Source organism: Amblyomma americanum, chromosome 4, assembly GCF_052857255.1.
Source record: "Amblyomma americanum isolate KBUSLIRL-KWMA chromosome 4, ASM5285725v1, whole genome shotgun sequence".
Lineage (NCBI taxonomy): Eukaryota > Metazoa > Arthropoda > Arachnida > Ixodida > Ixodidae > Amblyomma > Amblyomma americanum.
The window spans coordinates 206,401,578-206,427,037 of NC_135500.1; the positions used below are offsets into that span (position 1 = coordinate 206,401,578).

The 25,460-nt window shown below is 46.6% G+C and overlaps 1 protein-coding gene across 1 annotated transcript in view; it reads right to left on the bottom strand.

Annotated features, from left to right (window-relative positions):
* LOC144129978 (uncharacterized) overlaps positions 1-25,460 on the bottom strand; it is a 49,164-nt gene that overhangs the window by 18,692 nt on the left and 5,012 nt on the right. Inside the window, exons 5-16 of the mRNA XM_077664028.1 lie at positions 24,979-25,051; positions 24,718-24,827; positions 21,051-21,225; positions 20,494-20,538; positions 19,748-19,866; positions 18,419-18,658; positions 17,433-17,562; positions 16,819-16,946; positions 14,411-14,559; positions 5,942-6,090; positions 5,221-5,337; positions 282-457 (exon numbers count right to left, since the gene is read on the bottom strand). Of these exons, the coding sequence (XP_077520154.1) occupies positions 282-457; positions 5,221-5,337; positions 5,942-6,090; positions 14,411-14,559; positions 16,819-16,946; positions 17,433-17,562; positions 18,419-18,658; positions 19,748-19,866; positions 20,494-20,538; positions 21,051-21,225; positions 24,718-24,827; positions 24,979-25,051 (1,611 nt within the window). The remainder of the gene's footprint in view (positions 1-281; positions 458-5,220; positions 5,338-5,941; positions 6,091-14,410; positions 14,560-16,818; positions 16,947-17,432; positions 17,563-18,418; positions 18,659-19,747; positions 19,867-20,493; positions 20,539-21,050; positions 21,226-24,717; positions 24,828-24,978; positions 25,052-25,460) is intronic.

A 25,460-nucleotide genomic window follows, 5' to 3' on the forward strand; every position in this document is an offset into this window, starting at 1 on the left:
CTGACGCCGCTTTTCTGTGCCGATGAGCCATATAATGCTTTCGCATTCAAAACTGCCACGCCCACATGCTAGGTGAAGGGAAGGCCTGAAGAAATAAATACCGGTCTCAGCCACTAATGCCATCTGTACAGGGGTGTGGACGTTCTTGAGAATGCATCACTTCTGGCCCTGAGGTCCAGGTAAGCATGGCAGCCTCGCACAGAGGATGATGCATCGTTCAGCGCAACTTCCTCGCCCCCGGGAGGAGGGCGAGCATTACGAGTTGTTTCTCGTCCACTCACCTGAGAGGGTCGTTCAGCTTGATGTTTGCAGCTGAGTGGAAGACAACGGAGACTTCTTTAACTATGGTCTCGTGGTCAGACGCGCTGAGGCCCAGGTTTGGAAGTGTGATATCTCCTGACACTGCCCTCACCTTGTCAATAGCACCCGGCTGCTCTTGTTTGACGCGCTCAAAAGCCTGCGACGGGAAAAAAGTTTACCGGACGGAATGTTGGCGGCTGTTCTGCCATGCTGTGCGAAGTTCGATCCCCTGGGACGCCGGGTATACAACGGCAGTACAATGGGTGGGAGCTTTCCCCAGGCCTGTTGCTCGGGCTATCTAAGGTGAAACGCTTGGGAAATGGGTCCTTGATCCCACCTTGGGTATAGACGGAAACACTTTGTTGCATGGAGCTCGTTGGTTAAAGCTGCCCCTATGCCATAGAAATTAATCGTCACCATTCCGTTGTAATCTACTCCTTGTTCAGCAGCGACAGCGGTATGTGACACGTTCGGCAAAATTACCGCACAGTCGTCGCCGTTATCGGCGTAGTCCACACGCTGGTCAGAGGTAGATGGCCTGTTGTAGATAAGGCGGGCGTCTCTGTCGTGACAACCGAAGCGAACATTTATCGTGTTTGAACGTGACTGTGTGTGTGTGACAGTGCTTCACGGCTACCTTATTTCCACACCTTATACCTCATGTTGCACTTCCCAAGACTGGATACAAAACCTGGTTACTCCAGCGCTCACAGCAAAAAACATTCGCTAGCGCTTTCCAGTTGCACAAATGACAGTGCAGAAATTGGAGGGGACGCTTAAGCTCCACCTTAAGGGTGTAGGCATCGGAGCGGAAAATGACGCAGATAGAGGGCGCTGCAACAGAACGGCGACGAACTTTCGTGGATAGAAGGCGCCACAGCGAAGGCGACGGAGCGGCACAAATTGAGAGCTTCGCATAAAGTCCAGGAGTGTCGGGGTGACTGGTGAATCGCGCCAACAGCGCAAGAGACGAAGCAGGGCAACGGCAGTCAGAAGCTGAGAACCTGACGCGGGGCGTAAGCGAGTGGCAATGGCGCGGAAACGTCAACAAGCTGAGGGGGGGATCGTCACAGTAAATCACGCGTTGGCAAAGCACGCCACAACTCAACGGAAAAACAAATGCAAATGCACAAAACTTAACCCGCTAGCGCTGATCATCTGTGTTATCACGGGTGTAATTTCCTATTTATGATTTTTTAGACTTCACTGAATTGTAGCCTAAACCTTATGGCACCTTGGAGTTCGCTCACTGTCTCGTTTAGTGTCGAGCACTGGGGCAAAATCGAGAAGGAACAATGCGCTCCATCTTTTTCTCATTCTGCATTAAGTCCAAGGCAATGTTTGCAAAGAGAGTGTACAAATAACTACGGAGTGCGGATAGGGACATACAAAGTTATATGTGGAATTTTGGGCGTCATTAATTTCGTCACTTCTTGACCATGCCAGTATACGCTCACAATGAAGGTATGTCTGTCCCTTTCTTATGGAAGAAAATATATCAGATAATTTCTTTCTTGTTTGGCGGTTTGTAGCGCATGCTTATATGTAAACTATACATTATAACGCCCCATTACTGTAGCTACTAATTAATATAAGCTCTGCTCGCTGTTAAGAAATTATTATTGGGAAATGGTAATGAGGAATATGCAAAAAGACCATTGATTCGTTTGTCGTAATCCTTGTTAATTTCATTTAATACTAAACAGAAAAAAATCAGTTCCGTTCAAACAGCGGAAGCCTGGCTGTCCTGGGATTAGTAGGTACGTCCTTGGTGCGGTAAGGGAAGTGTCGCTGATTACGAACAAGCAAATTCTTAAGCGCTGAATTTTAAGCTGCCCGTAACCGCGCAAATGCACTAAAACGATCAGAAAGACAGAAATGCTTCCAACGCAGGTTTCAGGAATCGCGTCCCAGCATTAAATGTTCTCAACAAAGTCTGCTTCTATGCCTTGTAACGGCTGCCTGGGCCTCGTCAAGCTGTATACCTACAACTTTTAGTCCAGGCAGCCGCCAGAATTTTCTGGAAAATAAATGGAATTGAATTGAATTGAATTTCCGGACATGATCACTGGTCAACGGCAGCCGCGGCCTGCCTATTCCAGGAAACTTCGTAATATCAGCTCATTTGCCCTCTTTCACTGGAATCCGATCTGTTACCATAAAAAAAAGAAAACTGCTTGACATCAGTTCTGCGCCGTTCATGTCTCAGCCAACTCTATTTCCTACTCTTGAATTCGGCTAGGTTATCTTTGATTCCAGTTTATTTTCTAATCCTGGCTGCCCTCCGACTACTTAAAGGACAACTACATATGGCTTATAAATCGACGAGCTTAAAAGGGTCGAATGTGTGAAACATGCAGGTGAAGTTTTTTTCGGCTAGTATTTGAAATGGTGACGTAATCGCTTTTTTAAAATCGCGATGCCCTTCAAACTTCTCCGCACCACCCAGCGCCAAGTGAGGGGGGGGGGGGGCATGATGACGTCATCGAAGGTACCGGTACGTTTACAACGCATAAACGCTTGCTTTGAAGGAAGAAAACCAACGCTACTGAAGGCAAAGCCCGCTGAGAGTTGTTTGGCAGCATCAAACGAGCCACGGCAGGGTGTGGTTGGTGGTCACGGCAATTTGAATCTTACCTTCCGTGACGTCACACCAAACTTTCTAGCACGGCTCCTCTGCTTTGAGGAGAAGCCTAAGTTGAATCGTCGATTACGTCACCATTTTAAATGCTAGCGCAAAAACACTTGGCATGCTTTACCTACGTTTTATATAGATTTGAATCCTGGAATGTTGCGGAATTCTCAAAAAATGGTGCAGTCGCCCTTTAACATTACTTCCATTACTCCCATTAATCTCATTTTCACATTTTGGTGCGTTGTCCTCATTCTAATTTCAAAGTGTTCATTCAGCCTCGCAGTTTTCTACCGACTATTGATAAGCTTTGCTAAGAAGTGAGGTACTGACACGGTGCACTCGTCGTCGTTGTTCTGCTGGGGCCTCGAGCGCTGTCGCGTTTCTGGCTTACCGACGTCCACCGTCAACGCCCAGCGTTTATTCTTGTTCAGACGCCCAGAACCGAGCGTGATATCTTGAGCCTCGCGTGACAATATAAACTTGCTCAATTAAATGCTATTCGACGCGGCAGCTCAAAGCAGCTGTGGTGTGCGGGCTGTCAGGGCATTCCCCTCGTCCTCCGGTGCTGAAAGTGGTCTTGCTAGTACCACTTCCGTCCGCGATGGAACACTTTTTTTTTTTTTTACAGGGGCGAAAAAGCAAAGGCTTTCGTATTCTGATGTGTCAGTGCCTGTTAAGGATACGAGAGGAGTTGGGACTGATCCAGTGCCCTTTACCAACGCGTGCCTGATTGCTTTAATGTGGCTTTCGCACGTAAAAGCGAGCAAGAGCTGCACGTCGGCCATGTTCAAAAGTGCAGTCTCGTTTGAAGCTTGAGGTCCTTTCACAGATACAGAACATGGCGGGCAGTAAACACAGACATAAACGGCTAGCCTGCACCCAACCGTTGTGAGGTCAACTGTAACCTGTTACAACTCAAGAAAGAAGCGGCAAATGCCCCTCAGAGGAGGCCCTCCAGCCAATGGCGTCGACCGATTTACATGTCATGGTTAATCCCCTTTGGTCTGCTAGCGTGAAATCACAGGGGGTGGCAGATAAAAGGGGATTAACCACGGCGTCGTGATTATGGGTCGACACCATTGGCTGGAGGGCCTCCTCTGAGGGGCATCTGCCGCTTCGTTCTTGAGTTGCATCCGACTAAAATTGTCAATGAGTCATGTATATTATTAGACCTCTATCACACGCTCAGGACTCTCACAAATACATGACCCTCATGATGTCCCCACACGCCACGGCTGTTTTGACAAGTGACGCTGAAACTGTGTCATATATTACACGAAAGCCTGTTCAATTTTTTACAGCGACAGTTAGTGGATCATTCCAGACGCATACAAAGTAGACGCGTCATCAGCGGCGCTGTTTAGGCCAATCACGTGATCAGCGCTCGTCACGTGACTCTCCGCTGCGACGTCACAGCGTGCACGTAGCTGTCCGAGCGTGCTCTTCGCTCGTAGATCTCGTGACTATTGGACGCTTCTGATTGGTTAGACTATTAAGAGTGGTCAAGTTGCCCGTAGTTAGTAGTGAAATACACACGAAGAAACTTTTAATTACCAACGGTTTCGGACGGTGGACCGTCCTTCATCAGTGTAAGATGATGTCTGAACACAAAGATCCGCGTTTTCGTAGCATAATACTTTTATAATAGTTGTCATAATAGTTTCAGCTGTCATCCTTGGTCATGAGCAAGAAAACAAGGAGGGGTGGGGGGAGGAGAAAGGTGGCATATGGAAGCAAGCACGGAAATTCGCATGACCTCAGGCGATGCAGTCGATATATATATATATATATATATATATATATATATATATATATATATATATATATATATATATATATATATATATATATATATATATATATATATATATATATATATATATATATATATATATATATATATATATATAAGGTGTTTCGACAAGTCCGCCACTAATTATTTAAAAATCGGCTTTTCGTGGTAGGACGATAGCATCAGTGGGACAGTAATACCAATGTTGGCGGACGTTAGATAACATGTTAAGAATGATGTTAACCTGTAAAATGGTTAACTAGTTTTTGATAGATAACTTTTGAACTGCTACATTTAAGTGCCCGTTTGTAATTATACATTTGTAGCGGGCCGTTTGTAATAGCTTACAGGTTTTGGAATTTCAAAAACGCCATTACCTTCGGCGCTGCGGTGCAACACGTTTTTGGCCATCCGGAGACAATAGACGATCGATTTCGAAAAGCGCGCCGCTTTGCCGAGTGCAAAACAACGCTGGTTGGGGTGCGAAATTCACCTGTGAGCTGAGAATTGTTGCCAGCCTCTCCTGCGGCTCCTGTCCACGCTTGGTGCGTATAAGGAGGTAGACCCGCTTCAGTCCGGGACAAGACCGCAGCAGCTTTTCCAGGAGAACCTGAAAATAATGCACAGACATAGCCATCATAAAAAATAAATTAGAGCTTAAAAAAAGACGTGCAGTAGCATACTAGTCGGGCCCCGTCTTTGCTCTTCCGACACCCCTTGCGTGAACACCCTGACATCAGGAAATAATGTTTCGTTTACTTTTGATGTGAATCGTAAAGCAGAAAAATGACGCAGTATAAATGATAGGACATTCCAGGGTGTCTGAGAATAAACAGAATTAGCAAGTATTGCTTGAATAATCTTTAGCCCCCACCCCCATGTTTCAGACTGACTAATATAAACAGAACTTTCTGAAGCGGTGACATCATTTTCATTGGGGTCCGGTGAGCAGCCTTGGCGTGCAAGTGATGGGTAATATGAAGTGTTCCGCGATTATCATTAACGGCACAAATTTAACAACTCTTCCAAGCGCATGGCTTGAGTGTATTTCAGGTTAAATCTCCTAAGATCATCACTTCGCTATATCCATTAGGTGACCACAATGACTATTAAACACCCAGTAGATGTTATAGTGGTTTTTCACACCACTGCGCGCGCAATTAGCGCAAAATACGCGCATGACAAAAGCGACAGATATAGGAGTGGACACATACCTTCCCAATAAAACCTGTTCCTCCGGTGATGAATACTACTCTGTCCTGGTAGAACCGCGCAACCTGGGAGCCAACGTCTCCTTTGGTCCCCGCAGCCGTTGATAGGGTTTGCTGCCGCTGCTGGAATCCCAACGACGTCATGGCGGGAGCTGCTGGCGGCAGAAATATCAGCAGAAGTGTATCAACCACTGCATTCTATGCTGAGTGTGTTATGAAAAGGACAAAAGGTAGTGCGGAGTAAATCTTATTACGCGCAAAACGCAGGTGCTGTTGCCGACTTATGAAGCATGTTCGTAGGGCTAAGAAGCGCATTGTGGGGCGGCTTCCAGCTGACAGTCCGGGGGAAACTATTGCGCTAGTCTGTAGCTGCGTGGAAGTTTTTACGCGAGAATCCAAAAGCCTGGTAACGTGAGAGCTCTATGAACTGGTAAGATAACACATCCGCTCCCCGGCGCGGTCTCTTAGAGCAGCTGCGTTTCCGTTGGCGAAGGTTATTACGGGCCCGTGATTGCAGCGGACGTTGGCTTCGTCCATGTGTGCAGGTTTTAGTGGTCTAAAAGGTGCATAAACTGGCTTTCTGCGCATAAACCCCTGCACCCAGTGACCCAGCCTCTCCCAGTCCCTTCGTCGGAAGGAAACCATTGGCTAAAGGCTAACATTGTAAAAAAAGAAAATGAGTGAGACATCATTGATTTTCAACATGTGCACGCGCGTTTCAACAAATTTGATTTCAGGACTTTTGCGTTCATTGGCAGCAAAAAAAAAAAAAAACTGTAGAAACGGTGCCCAGGGCCGTAAAACGCTTCGCCTTCTGCACCTGTTTTCCTGGCTATAAACGGCCTAATGGAGATTATGGTTGGCGTTCTCAGTTATTTTCCGTGGATATACAGGTGCCCACAAAACTTTACGGATCACAGAAATCACAAAGCACCGGGATTTCCTCGCTACCTAGAAGTGCAGCCTGGCATTTAGCGGTCCCTTTTTCATGTCGCCTATAGAAGAGGCAAAGCGCACTTTTAGCTTCCTGGCAGCAAGCTTAGACTGCGCACTAAATAAGATTTGCTGTATTTGTTTTTTGTTTTCCAGAAACATTTGTAAGCACGTGTAAGTGTTCAGGTTCGCTATTACAACAGACAAATGAATGGAATGGCTTGTGCTATCGATGAAATCCATCGATAATTTTTCGAATACTCGTGATGCGACTACAAGTATTCTGCAGTATTCTAAAATAAATATTCCTGCTTGGGCCAAGCAGTGGCCTGCAGTATTCTGAAATAAATAAGTGACATATTGGCATGATGCGCTTTAATGAACTGCGTCACGCATGCATATGCTGGTGACTCGTACTGCAGGGTGCGCTCTATTCCTCCGTGCATGACACTTCTGTAACTGCTCTCCAGTTGCAACGTGTTTGTCGAGTAAGTACAGTTACGGCACTAGAGGCTGGGAACACGTAAGAGCGCCGAGATAACTGTACGCTCGTTTCAAGTCTGTGACGTGGCATCCGGACTCACGTACATTCTCTTTGTTCGCCATTATATGTCAATAAATTGGGTGCTACTATGTTCCTGCTGTGTCCCGGATTATTTCTAGCTGCGCGGTTCCTAGCGCTACGGAGAACAGGGCTCTGAGAATGCTGAAGACACCTTTCATTGCAGCTACTTGCTTTTTTGCGCTAATAAATGGATAGACTGATGACTGAACTAGTTTCTCAACTGAGAGAAATGATTAAATTGGCCACCATGTCCAGCAATCAGGATCATCTCATTTCGGTCAGTTCGCCATTTATATCGTGCCATGGCGTCAAGGTTTAAAATTCGAACTGCTTGTAGCTCGAAGCTAGCTCATTCGTTTCAGCAGTGTCAAACCTATCACAGATTTTGATCTGCAGTGTTTTTTCACGAAAATGAGTGAGCTTCGTGCCAGGTGCCTTGAATGAGGACTTCCGATAATGCACTCCTGTCGAAACTCCCAAAAGACAGCACTCTGCCAATGCCAGTCGGTCGCACATATATACGTAAGTGTAAGCCGTTATTATGCTGTCGACAGCCTCGGGGATGTTTCCAGCACAGTTTACGGAGTCTGCGCGTTGAATTAAATGAAGATGATTTCTGTGATATGCCTTTAGAACTAATGACTGTAATGCTTTGGCTCTGCGGGTTTATAAACAAACAAACAAACAAACAAACAAACAAACAAACAAACAAACAAACAAACAAGCAAATAAATAAATAAATAAATAAATAAATGCTGCAGCCCAGAACCACTGGTGAAATCTTTGACCAGAAAGCCCGTGAACGAACCCTACATCGCAATACGTGGAGGTGTGAGTCGTCATCCCTGCTTCATCCTGACAATCTGGAGCCCCATGTTACCCTCACCGGCCAGAATGCAAGACAGTATGACCCCAATATCGGCACCCATTCCTCCAACCGTCGTCCGTTCTGGTGTGCAACAGCAGCCTGACCCACCTATCTTCAGCGGTATACATCGACGGACACGACGTTCACGATTAGCTGCCCTCCTGCGAATGCGTCTGCAGTTAGAATAGGTGGAACGATACCGTCAAGTTGAGCAGCGTAAATTTTTACTTCACCAACGCTTCCCACCTTTGGTTTCTTAAACACAGGGCCGACATTCCGACGTGGTCTTCGTTTAAAAAGAGCTACGCGGACGTTTCGGCCGCCTTGCCATGCGGAAGCTCACAGCCGGGCAACGTCTCCGTGGTCGAGCTAAGCAGAACGGAGACACGTACGCTAGCTACATAGGGAACGTGGTGTACTTGTGCAAGCGGTTACTGTCAGCCCTCAAATGCCTGAGACAGAAAAGGCCAATGACATCATGAAAGGAATCACAGGAGACGCTTTTATAACGATCTTTGCGACGAATCCCTCAATTGAAGGTCACTTTCGTTTTTGGGCTGGTTGGCAATCCTATAGATAATAGCATTGAACCAACAAACCCGCCACCGTCGGAAATGTTACCAAGCGCTTCCAAGCTATGACAAATCACGGAAGCAAGGCGCTCATATATACGGCTGTCTAGACTGTCTGACGAGCCCTTGATTGTTCTTCTGCCGACGAGAACCAGCTTTTGCAGCAGTAGGTTCAAGGATTCATTCGCGAAGAAGCCGCCCGCCAGCTTGCTTATATGTCTCACTCTCGAGGCACCGCCTGCCCTGCTACAGACCACTACAGGCCGTGTTATTCAGGAGCAGGTAATTGAACTCCTATCGTGGAGCCATCAACTTCCTCCTGTGACAGCACCGCCCACGTATGCAGAAGCTGTGACCATGTTGCGGTGCACGCTCACTCCTGCCACCGCCGCCAGCTTCGTTCCTCACACGCCGCAACATCTCACAGACCCATAGCGTACCTTCGACAATCGGCCAAACTACTACGCTTGCGGGCTTCCAGGCTCCGTAGCACGGCTTCGACTTCAGCGTGCGTCTCGTGCAGATAATAATGTGCGCGCGCGAATATACGACACAGAGAACACTTGATCCTGCATTAACGCCAATACAGATGTGAGCAAAAGGGCACTTGTCAGGGCTAGTCGGTGCATTTCGCAATGTGATGTTTATTTACAGCACTTCCTGGTAAAACAATGCATTGATAAAGGGATTTAATTGATGAATGGGCCTCTTCGATTTAAAGCCCTCGGGCAGCCCGCTGGCTGCCAGCAAGATCGCCCCTGACAGGAAATCGCAACATGGTCACATGGTCTGACAGCCACCGGAAGCAGCCGGTCGGCAATCACGGCGGCAAGCCCGTCATGGATCACGGAGAGCAGATGTTCTCCGTTGCTTCGCGTTCTGCTGCGTCTCGTTGCTACGCACGCGTAGGGCAGAAATAGGCTGCTTGAGATCGAAAACAACGACCTGAAGTTACTGAGGGCTGCCGCAGACTGCAGGACAAACAGCTGATCGTCCTCGCACCCATAAACATCGGCCATGACAACGTTACCGTGTGCCTTCGGTGCACAGTGTGCTGTGTAAGCTTCGAGAAATTCTCAAAAGCATGCGATCAGCAATCGCAGTCTAACGTATTTCAGTCGACACCACATCGGAGGGAAAAACTGCCCTGCGTCGCTCATCAGACAACACGCCGTAGTCTCGGATTATCGTATGTTTGTTTCCTACACAATAAGTATGGCTGACGTATGACCGCAGACAATCGACCTTGCATGGTGATTAACTCCGCGCTCTGGTCGTTGCGATTTCTACGTTCGTGAACTCCTGAGGGCTGTAATCAGAGAAGAATCGGGATGCGTTCCGTTCTGTAGTCTGTCGGCCGCGGCTTAAAGGAATTCATGCACGCATAATCTCGACAAAAGCGATCAGCTGGTTGAACGTTCATGTACAACAAGCGGGTTTACTTTACAAATTTAGCTACGTAGCGTATTTGGAACGAGACAGCTTTACAGCAGAGGACTGGCATTCGAATGAAAGGTGCTACAATCCGGCATTGCGTGTCGGCACCTCACGTAAGTTTGCATGCATGGTGATCCGCGCTGGGAAATTCTTTTTATTTCTTTAATGATCCAAATGGGAGGAGATGCATGCGTACTGTTCTTCTCAGATATTTTAAGCATTTGTGGCAGAAGGCCCGGGCATCAAGCTGTACGACAGTTGGCGACGACAGAATCAGCACTCGCCTATATCGGCTGCCGTAAGTGACAACTGTGATGGCACATACTGTCTGCGCGCGCAGAGATGCATCAATCAGTGTGCTCGTGAAGGCTTTTAATAAAGGACATGTTTAAATCAGTCAAGCGCTTCTCAAACCATATACGCCTTTCCGTTGCGCAGAACGCAATGAAGACCATATATACGCTCTTGTATCGCGCTCAACCAACACATCGCCAAACACGTTCAGCACATGCATATATGCGCTCGTCTGATCGCTCTAGTGGAAGGCCTCGAACACCATTGCAATATCAGCCGGGCGCACGAAATTAAGAGCCGAAATATTTTGTGCATCAGAACTATACGCGATCGTAATATGAAGCGAGCATTCGCGCTGGCGAGGTGGTGAGACGATCGAACTGCGATCATACACACGTACGCAGAACAAATAGATAAAGAGCGAGAACTATCGCAAAATTGCTCATTGCAGGCGTCACAGACGATATGCACCGCGGTCTAGTCGAAATAAGCGCCTGCATTGCGCAAAACATCACATGAAGAACCGCGGTCCTTCTAGTCCATATAAAAATGGCCGCGCGCGCTTCCCGCTACCATACCGCCTCTCCGTCGTCTGCTAGTTGACCGAGCGCTGCCATCACAAACCGAGCGCTGCCATCATCTCTATGGCTGCTCGAAACCGCCCAGCCATAGAGAAACGAACGCGTTCTGGGCAGCCACCGAAGTGCGCGGAGCAGCCCGAGAAAATCGAGCGCCTGGCTCCGCGCTCTGGCAACCCGCAGGCAGCCCGCTGGCAGCCAGAGGCGGATAATCGAAGAGGCCCAATGTTTGTCCTGCGCAATCCTTTTAGGCTCTAGCTCAAATCCGCTTTCGTCTCCTCCTGCTTTATGCGCTTTCCCTGACGCCTGTTTGCTCAATTACAAAATAAATAAATTGGAATGAAGAAGATGATCATGCGCCGGCGCAACGACGACGAAGCTCTTGAGCCGGCTGGCTGTTGTGCCATATACCTGGGAAGAAGAAGAAGAAGAAGAAGAAGAAGAAGAAGAAGAAGAAGAAGAAGAAGAAGAAGAAGAAGAAGAAGAAGAAGAAGAAGAAGAAGAAGAAGAAGAAGAAGAAGAAGAAGAAGAAGGAGGAGGAGGAGGCCGGCTGTCGCTCGAGCTGGAGAACTGCTCCGTGTGACCATGTCGAAGCGAAAGGGGCCCGTGCTGTGGGCATGTTGCGTAGATTATGTAATCCCCGTTCTGGAATGCGGAGAGATGCACTTTTGCTGATATATGTTTTGTATGTCCGACCAATTTTAGAAATTGGATCTGTACTGTTTTCTGGTACGGCTGCTTACAAAATTCGCCCGCTGGTTCTTTTGGAGCGTGAAGCGCTTCGGTTGTGCCTTGGCCTCCCCAATTGTGTGGCCAATAAGGTGCTTTATCTTGAAGCCCGTATTCCTTACTTATCATCTAGATTTCAATTCGTATCTGTTCAGACGTACTTAATGATATATGAATCAGATTTACACCGCTCCTTGTCTGTTTTTTGTTGCCAGCCGACTTCCTTTTTTGGAGTCCACTGGCCTAGATTTCATACCTCGCAGGTATTTATGGTACAAAACTTGCTTGAAACTTTAATTGTTCTTTTGTATAACATCCTTCCGACAAAAAACAGTGGGTACTCTGTAGAAAATGTCTGTGATGACATTTTCCCGAAAAACGCTAAGCATTTACCACCCCGCATATTAAATGGATTTTTAGAAGCCCATTTACAAAGCCTACCTATTAGCTTAACGATAGCTACTGACGCCTCCAAATGTGATGAAAAGGCAGGGGCGGGAATATATTGCCCGCTTCTAGATTGGTCTTTTTCTGTGCGGCTTCCCGACTACACCCCAATTTTCCAAGCGGAGTTTCTGGCGGTGGTGATTGCTCTTCGCAAACTAGAGCCAGCTTTCTCTTCAGTGGCTGTCATTACAGACTCTCTTTCTTTGTGTTCATCCCTTGCTTCGGCCTTTGATTCGCCAATTCTAAACACCTTCCATTCCTTACTCCCTCCGCATTTGAGCCTTGTTCACATGATATATGGGTGCCAGGTCATAGCGGTGTGACAGCCAGTGAAGTTGTGGACTGCCTGGCAAAGGCTTCCCTCAATGGCCCCGTGCTACCTATCGTTCAGGCTACAGCGTACATTACAGCAGCGAGGTTCCGGCGGTAAAATTTGTTAAGAATGACAACTGGATCTCTTTTAAGACCTGATGATTACCAGCACCTGAGGTATTCGTGGAGCAGGCCAACATGCCATTCACGGCAGGTTGAGGTATCTCTATCAAGTCTCCGCTGCCGGATCCCACCCTTAAACTTTTATTTGCACAAGTCCGGGTTACCGCTTAATCCCGTCTGCGTATTTTGTGGTGAGCACGAAACCATAGACCATTTTTTGTTGTTTTGTCGCCGGTACACCATGATGCGAAGACGGTTTTTAGAGAAACCTCTACAACAGCTTGGCTTTTGTTTGAACAGCCCAGTCTCATTGTCGTTTGGAGCCACCATACTTGGGTACAGCCACAAGTCTGTTTTTACTGCCGTGCAAAGTTTTTTAATGGAATCAAGACGGCTACCTTGTTAATTTTTTTTGAATTTTTTCATTATTCTTACAATTATCATTATCATTTAACTACTCTGCTATAAACATCAGTCTCGATCTCCTGCGTGCGTTCTGCATTTTCCGTTTTATTTCGTTGTTCATTTTTATTTACTTCTTCTGTCCTTACCATTCATTTTAATTTTGTCCAGGAATTATTTACCTCAAAAACTCTCTGCGCCCCCCAATTCTTGGCCGATCCCCCTATGTGGGCATGTGCCATAATATGTGGACAAGAACAACAACAACGACCCTGCCTTTCGCCCTGCTGCTTCATCGATTACATGTGCAAGAGTCGTCGTCGCCTGCGCTTCCCACGTCCTATTAAGCCACCCTTCATTTGATAGAGGCGGCGGCGTCCGACTTGTACACGATCACCGCGGCGCTCCCACCACCGTCGCATCTTTCTGTAACCTCTGCCAGAGCTTCGACGAGTTGCGCAAGGAACTCATTTGTGGTCGCCCCCCTCCCGCACCTGCAGAGTCCATCTCCGGCCTGGCCTTCAACAGTGGTTTGCTAGGTCGCATTAAAGACTTCGTGCAGGATGAAGTCACCCGGCAGCTTTCGCTCCTCTTGCACGCACCCGTCACCCCCTTTCCTCACTCTTGATATCTGGCATGCCATCACGCAGGAGGTCGCCGATGCACTTCCTGGTCTTCGGCAGCCGGCTCCCGTGGCTCCCCATGTCAGCTGCTTCAACTCTGGCCCGTTTTCTCGCTTACCTGCCGCAGCAGCTCAGTACCTGTGGCCACTGAGCCCAAGGTCGCAAGATGAAGTCCTAGCTGGTGCAGCCCAATTTTCGTGGAGGGGGTATACAAAAACACTCGTGTACTGTGCAGTTTATCGCACGTTAACAACCACAGGTAGTTAAAACGATCCTGGAGCCCTCCACTGAACCACCGCCATAGCCGACATGCAGAACCGCAGTCTGTCCAAACTAATTCGAAGCCCTGCGCTGCGCCATGAGTCATAGCCCCTACGCAGCTTCGGGGCATCAAACTCAACATACTATCCTCCTTGCTTTTTTATCTTTGACGCACAGGAGGTGCCGCAAATTACTGGATTCCTCCAAAGGCTGGCTATAACAGTACTCTTATTTTTTCGCAGTGGAAAAAGGGCTCAGAAATCTTATGGAACCAACGGGCTTAAAGTCATGGCTGCCTGTGATGCCTTTGTTTGCGAAAGCGGTAATCATAGATGCCACATGGCGAGGAATGTTTTCCACAGTTTTGTAACCGCCGTCATGGTGGAGTAACCCAGCTTCGATGCTGCCTCCGTCATCAGCAGTCGTGATCCCAGGATCAGGAGGGGGAGGTGCAAAGTTAAGTGCACTGCGTAGAGCCTGCAAAAAACAAACGGAAAGAACAGTTGGCGGCATTGTTTGAAACTCAGCCTGCTCTCGCCATTTCATTTCATGTCCTAAACCTGCAACACCTTGTGAATTTTTTGTATTGTTCTTAGTTTTTGTCTTCTTTACAGATACGGCTCGTTACTTTTTGTTTCTAACGTACAGTGAACACTTTTCTTACTGTGCTAATTTTTGCTTCGCGAACAGTGACACATGTGCAAATAGTGCACCTGTTCCAGAGCTAGGGGTTGGATCTCTGTTCAGTAATGATATAGCTCTAAGTGGACCGCACACAGAATAACCCTTTCCTTCCAGGCGTTTGCAATAGCTCGGGCGGCTCCAGACACAATGCTTGCTGACGCGTTTTGTCAGCTTGTTTCTCGCCCCAGCGCTTCGGTATACTCTCAGGAATTGACGAAATCAGCTACATATACACAGCAAAAAGTATGCGCTTGTTTTCATGCGCAACAAGCTTATTCGGAATATGACTTCACAATCGAGGGACCTGCATCATGTCATCCAAAAAGCTCTGCAGGTCCTGACGCCATTACGCACAGCATGCTTCAAAACCTTTGGCCCACGCACACAACAGTACTGCTGCGTATATTTAAAGATCTCTCGGTCAAGGAGACTGTCCTAAGGATGGAAGATAGATCATGTCACCCCTGTCTTGAGGCCATGCAAGTCTACTGTGCTTCTCGACTCTTTTCTAACCACGAACCTGACGAGCTGCCTAAGCAAACTTGTATAGAAGACGACTGCAACATTGGTCGTGAATGAGTATGAAGTGTTCTCGGAGTTCATGACTGGCTTTCGTAGACGCCGATGCACAGTGGATGCGGTTATGAACACTGCCACATGCGCTGAATACTACCGAAGTTGCAGTAATGTCACCAGTGTAGTATTTTTGAATATCAGGTTAGCAAATTAAACGCCGCCAGTCATCTGCATGTACTGCTCACTATATTAGAAATTGGTGTGACTTGAAGGCCATTGCGACATATTTCAAATGCAATCAAGCAAAAGAAATCAAAATCAACAAGTACGTTGGTCCTGAAAGAGAAGTTTAGAACACCACTGCCGCCGCAGTACCCGAAGCGGTCTTAACGAATCTGACCACTAGGTACCTAAGCCAAGAAATCGCATTTGGGCTAACAGCTGAGATAAAGAGAGTTTTTTGTATGCGTTGCCTCGTGTATATCTTTGTGTCCTGAACAAGTAAATTGGCTAGTACCGGCCTCGCAGATGGAATGGCCGTGCGTGTTGACTGCACAGGCAGACCGGATGTGAGGGCCCCAAAATTTGGGTCTTCTGTTGTGAAGCTCTCGACAGATGGGATCCGGGCTTCTCTGCGTAGCCGTGCTGGACGCGGCCATGGCAGCTGGGGGATGCTGAAGGAGACGCATCTAGGGGAGGGCGACCACCCACTGATGATTCTATTTCAGGGAGCCGACAACAACTCAGTATTGTGCATAACGCAAAAGGTTCGGCAATACTTCGTTGTGTCACCATTTTTAGAAAGCGCCGGCTGTCAATTGAAGTTAGCCGGTGGCTTTTCTTATCTTGAGGCACGTCAGTTTTTTCGTTTCAGTCCGAGGCGCCAGTGGTGGGCGAAAATTCCGAGAGGCCTCGCAAGAGCAGCAAAGGACGCAAAGGCGCTTGGTATGCACGAAATCTGCTCTAGACGATACTTTGATTTTCAACTGCTGAATGAAGGGGCTATAGAGATAACTTTGGATGGCCTCTATGCCCCGCCGCTGCTGCACCGTGATCTCGAAGAATGTTTATTATGTACCAGAAGTCGGGTAGCCCAGTGGTTTACAGCTTAGATGTGAAGAATGACGATACCAATGACAAGATTTCCTGGTGTGAGGCTGACTTAGACAGCACCAATGCCTGTGAGTCAGCTCACTCTTGACGTGTTATCGCCACTTTCATTTCTGAACTACATGCTGCTTGTCACGAATGTAGAAAACTGTTCGCATTGGTGTAGCGTACTCAGCCTAAAATCGGCGGGTACTCGCTAAGATGTTAACTATAAGGATGGTTTCTTTCCAGTAATACACGTTCTTGGAAGCCGCAGCTGTGTTGGTGTTAGCTTTCTGGCCACATATGCTTTCCGTTAGAAATTTGAATTCCTAACATGCCACGAGATATTTCTCATGAGCGTCACGTGCCCGTTTTCTGATCGATTTAAACATGCCTGCTAAAGTCGGACAGTGTAATTGACGTGTCAGCTGCAGATATCGTTACCATTTCAGTTGTCTCCGTGCATCAGGTAGTTTGTCGTCCTCGGCCTTGAAGAGGTGCTTGCGTATTCCCAGCACGTACTGATCCCAGTACGGCCTCCACTCGATATTCTCAATGTCAAGGCTGAACAACTGCAAAGTAAGGATTCTTCTTTTGAGTTCACTCAGAAGACTCTAGTTTTCTGGGCTGCACGCACTCAATTGAGCATAGGGGGAGAGCGTGACGTATATTTCTGATGGTATAACGTAGCCTCACCTTGACGCGGACTATCCTGACATTTCTGCACGGCATACGCTGATAAAAACCAGAAACAAGATTTAAAAATTGAAACGTCCTATAAAAGAAAACTTTGTGTAATCAAAGAGCGCTTATAGTATACATGTAGTGCCCAGTGTTGCAAGGCTTTTCCTTATCGCTGAAATAGTCACTTCGTGCCACACAATGATGCCTAAGCTGAAGTTAATGCTTGGTCTTTAGTATATTGAGGAACAAGAAGTACCGACTGGCTGCTGTGGCAAAAGGCTGGCCCTGAGAACATCCAATGCTCGTCCATTTCGGACCTTAGCTGCTAATTATGTTTCAAGGCCTCCAGATCAAAGTGCATGTGCGACACTTGCCTCCTTGTCTATTGGTGATAGATCGCCGACGAGTCCCGCGAGATTATTTGACCTGAACAGCCAGCCATGAGTTGTGAAGTACCGTACAATATCCATGCGTTTGCGAACCTTTCGATAGCGTTGTATGAACCTGCAAAATAGTGAGGTTGGAAGTGAAAATCGAACATAAAGACGCGAGACACAAACAAAGCCCACACAGTCGGAGCCCTGCAACGGACTTATTAAAAGTGCCTTGCTGAAACATTAACCTCCTAACGGGCACAAAAAAAAATGCCTTCGGATGATTACAGCGAAAACGTATATACAGGGTTACCGAAAATAGCAAACACGCCAAGACAGAACTGCAAGTAGAAAAGCACACATATTCTAACAGCCGAACACTTTCATCCTGTCAAGAGAGCGGTTTTTATTCATAAAGCCACATCCACAACATCAAGAAACAGTGGTAGGCAAGAAGACGAAGGCAGGTTGGGAGCATCAGCCTTATAACCGTCTGGACAACGGCAGCTTGCAGGAGAATCCCATATTTTCAGCATTCGTACTGGTGAAGTGAAGCTGCTTTCCACACGCCGGCCTGGAAAGGCTCTTCAATAAGGTTTCAAGCCAGCAAGTATGCTTGACGTCGGCGCTTTAATATGCCAGCGAGAGGGAATTCGGTGTCAAGGACTGAAACACGCATATGCAAGTCGCGCATGAGCACTCAAAATCTGCTTTCTTCCAGATCGTGCTTCCCTTCATCTAGGCCGTATACCCTATACACTGTTTAGTTTCACAACTAAGGCACGCTCCCTGGAGAACATTCTTTGAGCTGGTAATGATTCCCTCTAAAACCTCTATTGGCACCATCATGTCCTCAGCAGGGCATACCTAGTCCACCAGCAATGTTATGCCATGTCGTCGTGAGTACTGTGATGTCGCTAGCGACTTTGTACCCTGCAGTAATGCTGACGCAACGAGGCGCGCCATCCACACGGCTGGGTACCAACCTTGGTTGCTGTCCCATCAGCTGCAGAGCCAGGTCTCCAAAGAACGCAGGCAGACAGTGCAGGCACCAGAGATTAGCACTGTACCATAGGTCGCTGCGAGTCACCGCCAGCTTTGGGTAGCGGGCCACGTATGGCATTGGGTAACGCAGCACAGCCTCCTGCACTGCAGTGGTCATGTCGCCCCACGTCTGGCATTTAAAAGCACCACTGGCACAGTGGTACACTCTCACGTGCTCGGACCTGCGCAAGGGCACGTCGCAATAGGCTCTTCGGTCACTGGCGCACCGAGAGGTTTAGCTGATTTAACGTTTAAAGGCCAGTCTATTACAGGAAAAGGGAGAGAGAAAGATATAGGAAGAATTCATGGCTAGAAAACGTTATAGCTGTGTCTTCGATTCTCCCCGACAGCTATTTCTGCAAGTAACAGGCAGCAAGGGAAGACAGATCATGACTGAGGATTAGGATTCAGGAAAAGCAGATGCCAGCCTGCACACAAGTAAGCGGGCAAAGTGCGCCTATTGTGAACCGAGAGTCAAGCTTTGTGCTGCGAAAACTGGCCAACGAGGTACGGATGGCTGGAAATACCGTGAAAAGCATTAAAACAAGTGATTGATGGTACTACAGGGTTCTGATAGCTCGTCCGGCTAGATAAAAGCACGACAGCTTGAGAAAACTGGAATTCGCAAATTGGAAGAATAAAAGTAACACGGATGAGGTGTCCGAACCCCTACGAGTTCCTTTTTCACACGTATAGACAAAAACGGCCTTTCGGCTTTTTGTTTTAGACGCGTAGAAGAGGTCCTTACGGATCCCAAGCGTCATCGGTTTCAGTTTTAATTCTTCCGTCAGTCCAATAAGTTTCTTTTCTCCCACAGTATACAAGTACTTCACCACCTAGCTATCAGCACAATAACTTAGCACCGCTGTTTGTGCAGTGCGCTATCAGTTCAACAGGCAGAGACATAAAAAAAAAGTGTAAACTGGCTCTTATGGCAGCAGCGTCACAGATTATGTGCTTCAAACAAAAATGCCGTTCTCTACTTTCAGCCGAATTAGCCAACATGTCGACTGCAGCGCTATCCACACATGCACATATTAGAGGGCACTACCGAAGGCTACCACGCTGTGCCATCCAGCGTCCGAAAATTGCTGTCGCACGGTATGCGGAATAAATTAATGTTCTGAAACTGCATCCCTTTCCATTTCGCCTCCATCAAAATGTGGTCACCAGGGCTGGCGTTCGCTCTTGCAACCTCGGGCTCAGAAGTCAATTCTTATAGCCACCGAGACGCCGCGGCGGTGCGTGCAAGATCAAGCATGACGCTATACCTCGTCATGGCGGTGTGCCAGGCGACGCATATGAGCGTGTTGGCGACTGTGTCCACAGGAATGATGTCAGCTATGCAGTCCTTCTTCACCAGCATTGACGGTAGCAGACCGGTGCCTACCTGCGCAATGTTTTGCAGAAAAAACAAGTTTTTGAAGTTGTACACCACACGGGCGCCTTAGCGTTTTTCCCGCGGCTGCGTTTTTATGGAGGAAAAACGCTAAGGCGCCCGTGTGCTGTGCGATGTCAGTGCACGTTAAAGATTCCCAGGTGGTCTAAATTATGCCGGAGACCTCCGCTACGGCACGTCTTCTTCCTTTCTTCTTTCACTCCCTCCTTTATCCCTTCCCTTACGGCGCGGTTCAGGTGTCCAACGATATATGAGACAGATACTGTGCCATTTCCTTTCCCCACCAAAAAACAATTGTTATTATTGAAGTTGTGCACGATGGAGTATTTCGCAAGCAAAACCGCCATGATTTGCTGCATTCGAAGCCAGCATCGTAAAACAATTTCAAAGGTACTGAACAAGGTCTATTTGGTCAATTTCGGACTGAGAAGTAATACAAGAAAAAAAAAAACGCGAAAAGGAAAAAGGAGAACGCTCTGAGAACGTTGTTGGCGCTCGAGTGTGCTGCGTCCATGTCTAATTCACATCTTTTCTTTTTCAAGAGCCATTTTAAATTTCTCAGTATAGTTGCATTAAGCATGCGCCTAAATTATGCTCAGATGTCTTGCAAATACTTACGCCCGCGATGACGCCGGTGCAGCCGGCATAGTTTTCTATCCAGCCCTGCAAATAGTAAAGAAATGATTTCAACAGTGAGGCTCACGACCAGCAGATTTTTTAAACTGCCATGACTCTCTCCAACGCCATGCGCATTCGTCACAGATAGAGTCAGGTTACTAATCAACGGACGGCAGAGTTTAAGATTATTTTTTCTGTGGTACTCTGTCAGGGAATACTGTGCGAATAACGCGTCATGTGTTCCTCATGGCTATGCTCATGCCGCAAAGCTACAGCAATCTCCGTGGTGATATACCGTGTGCTGATCAGGTTCTGACTCTGAGCAGAAAAGATGTTGAGTGCGAAAAGGTGCTCGAGTGTTGAGTTTTATTTCCGGCATTGTCACCTCAATTCAATTGGGGACGGAATGAGCCCTCCCCGTTCAGAGATCGCGGGCCACGTTATGGAAAACTGAGTGACAGAAATTAATTGGCAGGCCTTTATTGCAGCTTGCCTCATATCTTCGGTATAGATTTGTAGTGTCTAAACGATATAATCAACGAACGCTGTGTCCTTACCGGGAAGGGCTCCTTCCAGGAGGCAGTGACGATGGAAGGCCGCACTATAGCGACGGGAATGGATCTACTTTCGTCCCGCAGCAGTAATTCTGCCAAACGCTTGGTCAGGGTGTAAGTGTTGGGCATTCCAAACAGGAATTCGTCCGCATTTTCCATGGATTTATCCTCTGTGCACCTGTAGAACGAAAATTCTTCATGCTTCGCCCACCTTCGTTATCGACACATCAAGTACACTATGGGCGACCCTTCGGTTCCGGATCTAAATTTTTTCTCGCTATTTACATCAGGCGCAGACACTTCATCCGAGGCCACCTCCTAATCTCATTTCCCATATATGACGTCGCCTTGCCTACGGCTGCATTTTCCTTGTCTTGAAGTAATAATAATAATTGGTTTTTTGGGGAAAGGAAATGGCGCAGTATTTGTCTCATATATCGTTGGACACCTGAACCGCGCCGTAAGGGAAGGGATAAAGGAGGGAGTGAAAGAAGAAAGGAAGAAGAGGTGCCGTAGTGGAGGGCTCCGGAATAATTTCGACCACCTAGGGATCTTTAACGTGCACTGACATCGCACAGCACACGGGCGCCTTGGCGTTTTTCCTCCACAAAAACGCAGCCGCCGCGGTCGGGTTCGAACCCGGGAACTCCGGATCAGTAGTCGAGCGCCCTAACCACTGAGCCACCGCGGCGGGCTGAGTCCGTTCTGTTATTTTAACGGGTGACTCGGTACTTGTTCTGAGCGTTACATGGTCCACCTAAGTTCATTTCTTGTTTCTTGAGTCAATCTTATAGTTACAGCTTGCCGGGCTCTCCTTGACTTGACTTAGAACCTTTCCGCTAGCTTTTCAGTTATTTCTAAATGGCGGTTACTTTCATGATAACACTACAAAATACACTGCGGGGTTATGGTTTAACATCTCAAAGCGACTCAGGCTATGAGGGACGCCGTAACGGAGAGCTCCTGATAATTTCGACCACCTGGGGTTCTTTAAAATGCACTGCCAAAAGCACAGTGTTCGGGTCTGTAGCATTTTGCCTCCAACGCAACGCGATCGCTGAGGCCGAGATCGAATTCGCGTCTTTCGTATCTGCAGCCGAAAACTAGCTGTTATCACTGAGCCACCAAGAAGGCCGTTATAGTGTTAACGTGTGGGATATGGCTAAACTGATATTCTGATCGGGGAGTGTCTTCCAAGAGCACTTTGCTTAAATTGTCATTATCCCAGTTATTTCGCTGACATAATACGAATCTGCGGTCGCTATATCCCTTACGAAAATGACTTGCAATGTAAATTAAAAGGCTTTTGACTCAACTAATATATCTATAAAACAACCAAACACATGCCTTTTGACTTTTTATATTGTGTGGTGATTAAATTGCCCACCAAGTTTTAAAAAGTTTGCGAACCGAACGCAATGAATATTATTGAGCTCTTGTTTCGGTCTGGATGAGATTGAACTCAGTGTTAAAATGTTGTATGCTCCATATTTCACGATGAGTGTACTGAATACAGAAGACAGCCTTCTGAAGGCACGCTCAAAGGCATCCGTATTCACATATTCAGTGCAACTGACCAATGTATACTGCTATAAGAAAGGCTGCTGTCGTCCCAATTAGTACCGAAACGTTATAATATATTTATTTCTTTCGGTCTTAAATTATAAATTAAAATTTTCGGAATGTCTTTTTATACCGGCTTTGAAAGGTCACACATGAATGCAAACGTGATGCTGAAGTATTAAATCGAGAAACAAACAACACATATACAACTATTTGTGATAACATTGCAGTAACTGTTTAGATCAAGACCTCCAATATTTGATAGCAGATAACACCTAACAGCAGTCTTAAAGCAGCAAGTAACGATCCTGCTAATGGGGCACAAAAACCAAGCTACAGTTGTGCACTCGCCTGACTGTAACGATTCCCCGAGCTCACGCAGAGTTGTTACTAAGGACAGTTCTCTAAACAAATTTGCCCAGCATATACACAACCTATAACAGACACTTAGCGACAGGCTCAACAGCAAATGTTTTTTAATTGAAGTGCATTATTACTGCATTAGCAGTGGAAAGAAATGTGTTGAGCAGTACTTGAAATAAATATGCTGTATAGCTAGACCATCTTTTTTTTGCGTTTCTCCAGTTTTAAATGTTATGAGCATAAGTTTCTCTACTCTGGCCGAAATGCTGCACTTCCCAGATAAATGTACTGGTTTGTTTTTAACTTTCCACGGGAATAAATAGAACTGTGCGCAATATATTTTTCAGCACATTTCAATGGATACAGAAATGAATTGTGGTAATTGGTTATTAATTTATTTGTAGCCATTTGACTTCGAGACTCCAGCCAGTTGATTCTCACTTGACTTGAACTCCATAAAATTTTTGTTTTAAGTGACATTTTATTAACTCCTCAAAAATCCGATGAGTAGTCAAATAAAGTTTAATGTGGATGTCTTGAGATACAATTGGCCTAGACAGGGTTTTTCAATGTAAATTTTTATGTCTCACTGCCTACTGGATGCTTCTAGTCCTTTTCCAGGCTGCTTAACGTTAGCTCAGTTTTCTTCATATAAATTTCGGTCTGCCCTTTATGCTTTTCAAGTTGCATAACGACGGAGTCTTTGTGCGCAAAAAGCTTCCGTCCTCCACTCGCTTGCTTAACTCGCGACATATATCTGCAAGGAGCAAGAAAACTTCAAAATCAGTTAAGAAGAGTGCGCCGGGAACTTTAATCCACGGTTGTCCAAGACGGGGACACGAAAGAACAGCACATGACAAAACAGCATGCGTCAAAGCAGCCCACAAAAAACAGCACAGAGAAAAAACAGCACGACGACAAAACAGCACAGCGGAGTACGGTGCAGTGCTGTTGGAGGGGTGAAATATCATAGCCATAGCCGCAAACGGTAAATATGAACACATACGGCATAACAACCGAGCCGTCACACGTGCCTTGGATCCACGATCAAAGACGCAGCAGATCCAGGATAAAATAATAGGGTGAAGTGACAGACCTGAGTATTCAGACATAACGCGGTAAGTAACGCGATCGAATGCTTTGGCGAAATCTAAGTAAATAATAACGATTTGAAGTGAACAGTCCATATTTAAGTGAAGGTCTGTAGTAAGTGCAAAGAGTCGTGTTTCGCAAAAAACCCAGCCTTGAAGCCATATTAATTGAAAAAAAAGAAAGAGTTACGATCGAGGCGAGATGCAGTATGTGAGCGTAATATATCGTCAAAAAGTTTGCGCGAGATACTCGTACATGTGAGTAAAATGGCACGAAAATTCGAAGGATTGATACAGCCTTCAGCTTTGTAGGCTGGCTCAACGCTACTTAGTTTCCAGTTGTCCGAAATTTGATTGATGTTAAGAGATTGAGACAAAATCAGTTGCAGGATTTGGCTTCCGAAATATTTTGATCCTCTAAATATCTTTGCGGAGCTATCGTCAAGAGCGTTCCCCTTTGGTTTTCTATGGAAGTCTTAACTGCTCTATGCGAGCGATGGAAACAATATAAAAGAAAGATTTCGCTGCACATCGGAAGGATGGACCATGACCTTCAATGTTTACTTAACAGTAGCTTACAGTTTTCCTATAATCAAGAAATTTCTCCAAGAATGTTGGACATGCGGGACAAGAGTGCAGCTAGACATACTCACCGAGAAGCTGCGATAATTTTCCCGATATCCACAGATGGTTCGTATATCTCCTCTTCCACTTCTGTCCTCTTTTCACAGTTGCTGTATGCTGTTGACACATGAACAAAAGCCTGGAACAAAGTGAAGTGACCAACTCAAGAACCCAGGATGTGAAGAACGAATCAAGGTACCAGCCAGCACTAATAACGAATTATTACGCTGAAAGCTAGATAGAATTGCACTGTACAGAAAGATTTGATTACAAAGATCGAAGTAACTTACGCAGAGGTTCGGAATTTCTTTGCAGAGGTCCAAAACACGCTGCGTACCCACGACGTTTAGCTGGACTGCCAGTCTGCAATACAATACTGCCACAATTTAGTCCTGCTGAGAACGCACTGCAGATCTCATTCGTCAATCGAGGAACTGCGGAGTTAATTTTGCTGAATATACGCAAAATTAAGGACGAGGAAATATTGAAGTGGTATCGTATGTCCATCTCATTCCGCTCAGCATTACAGCTTCACAGTATCGCGTATAGTTGATGAAGTTGGCACACGTTCACGTTGGAATAATAGCAGCAGAAATGAGACAAGACGACAAGATAAAACCCGTTGGGACTAGCGCCGCCCCATCAGCATTTCTCCTGTTGTCTTGTTTCATTTACACAGTCATATCCAGTATATACAACCACCCCTGCTTCCCAGCAGGAGAAGGCAAATAGGCCCTGACGTTAATTTTTTCTGAAGTCGGAGGAGCAACGA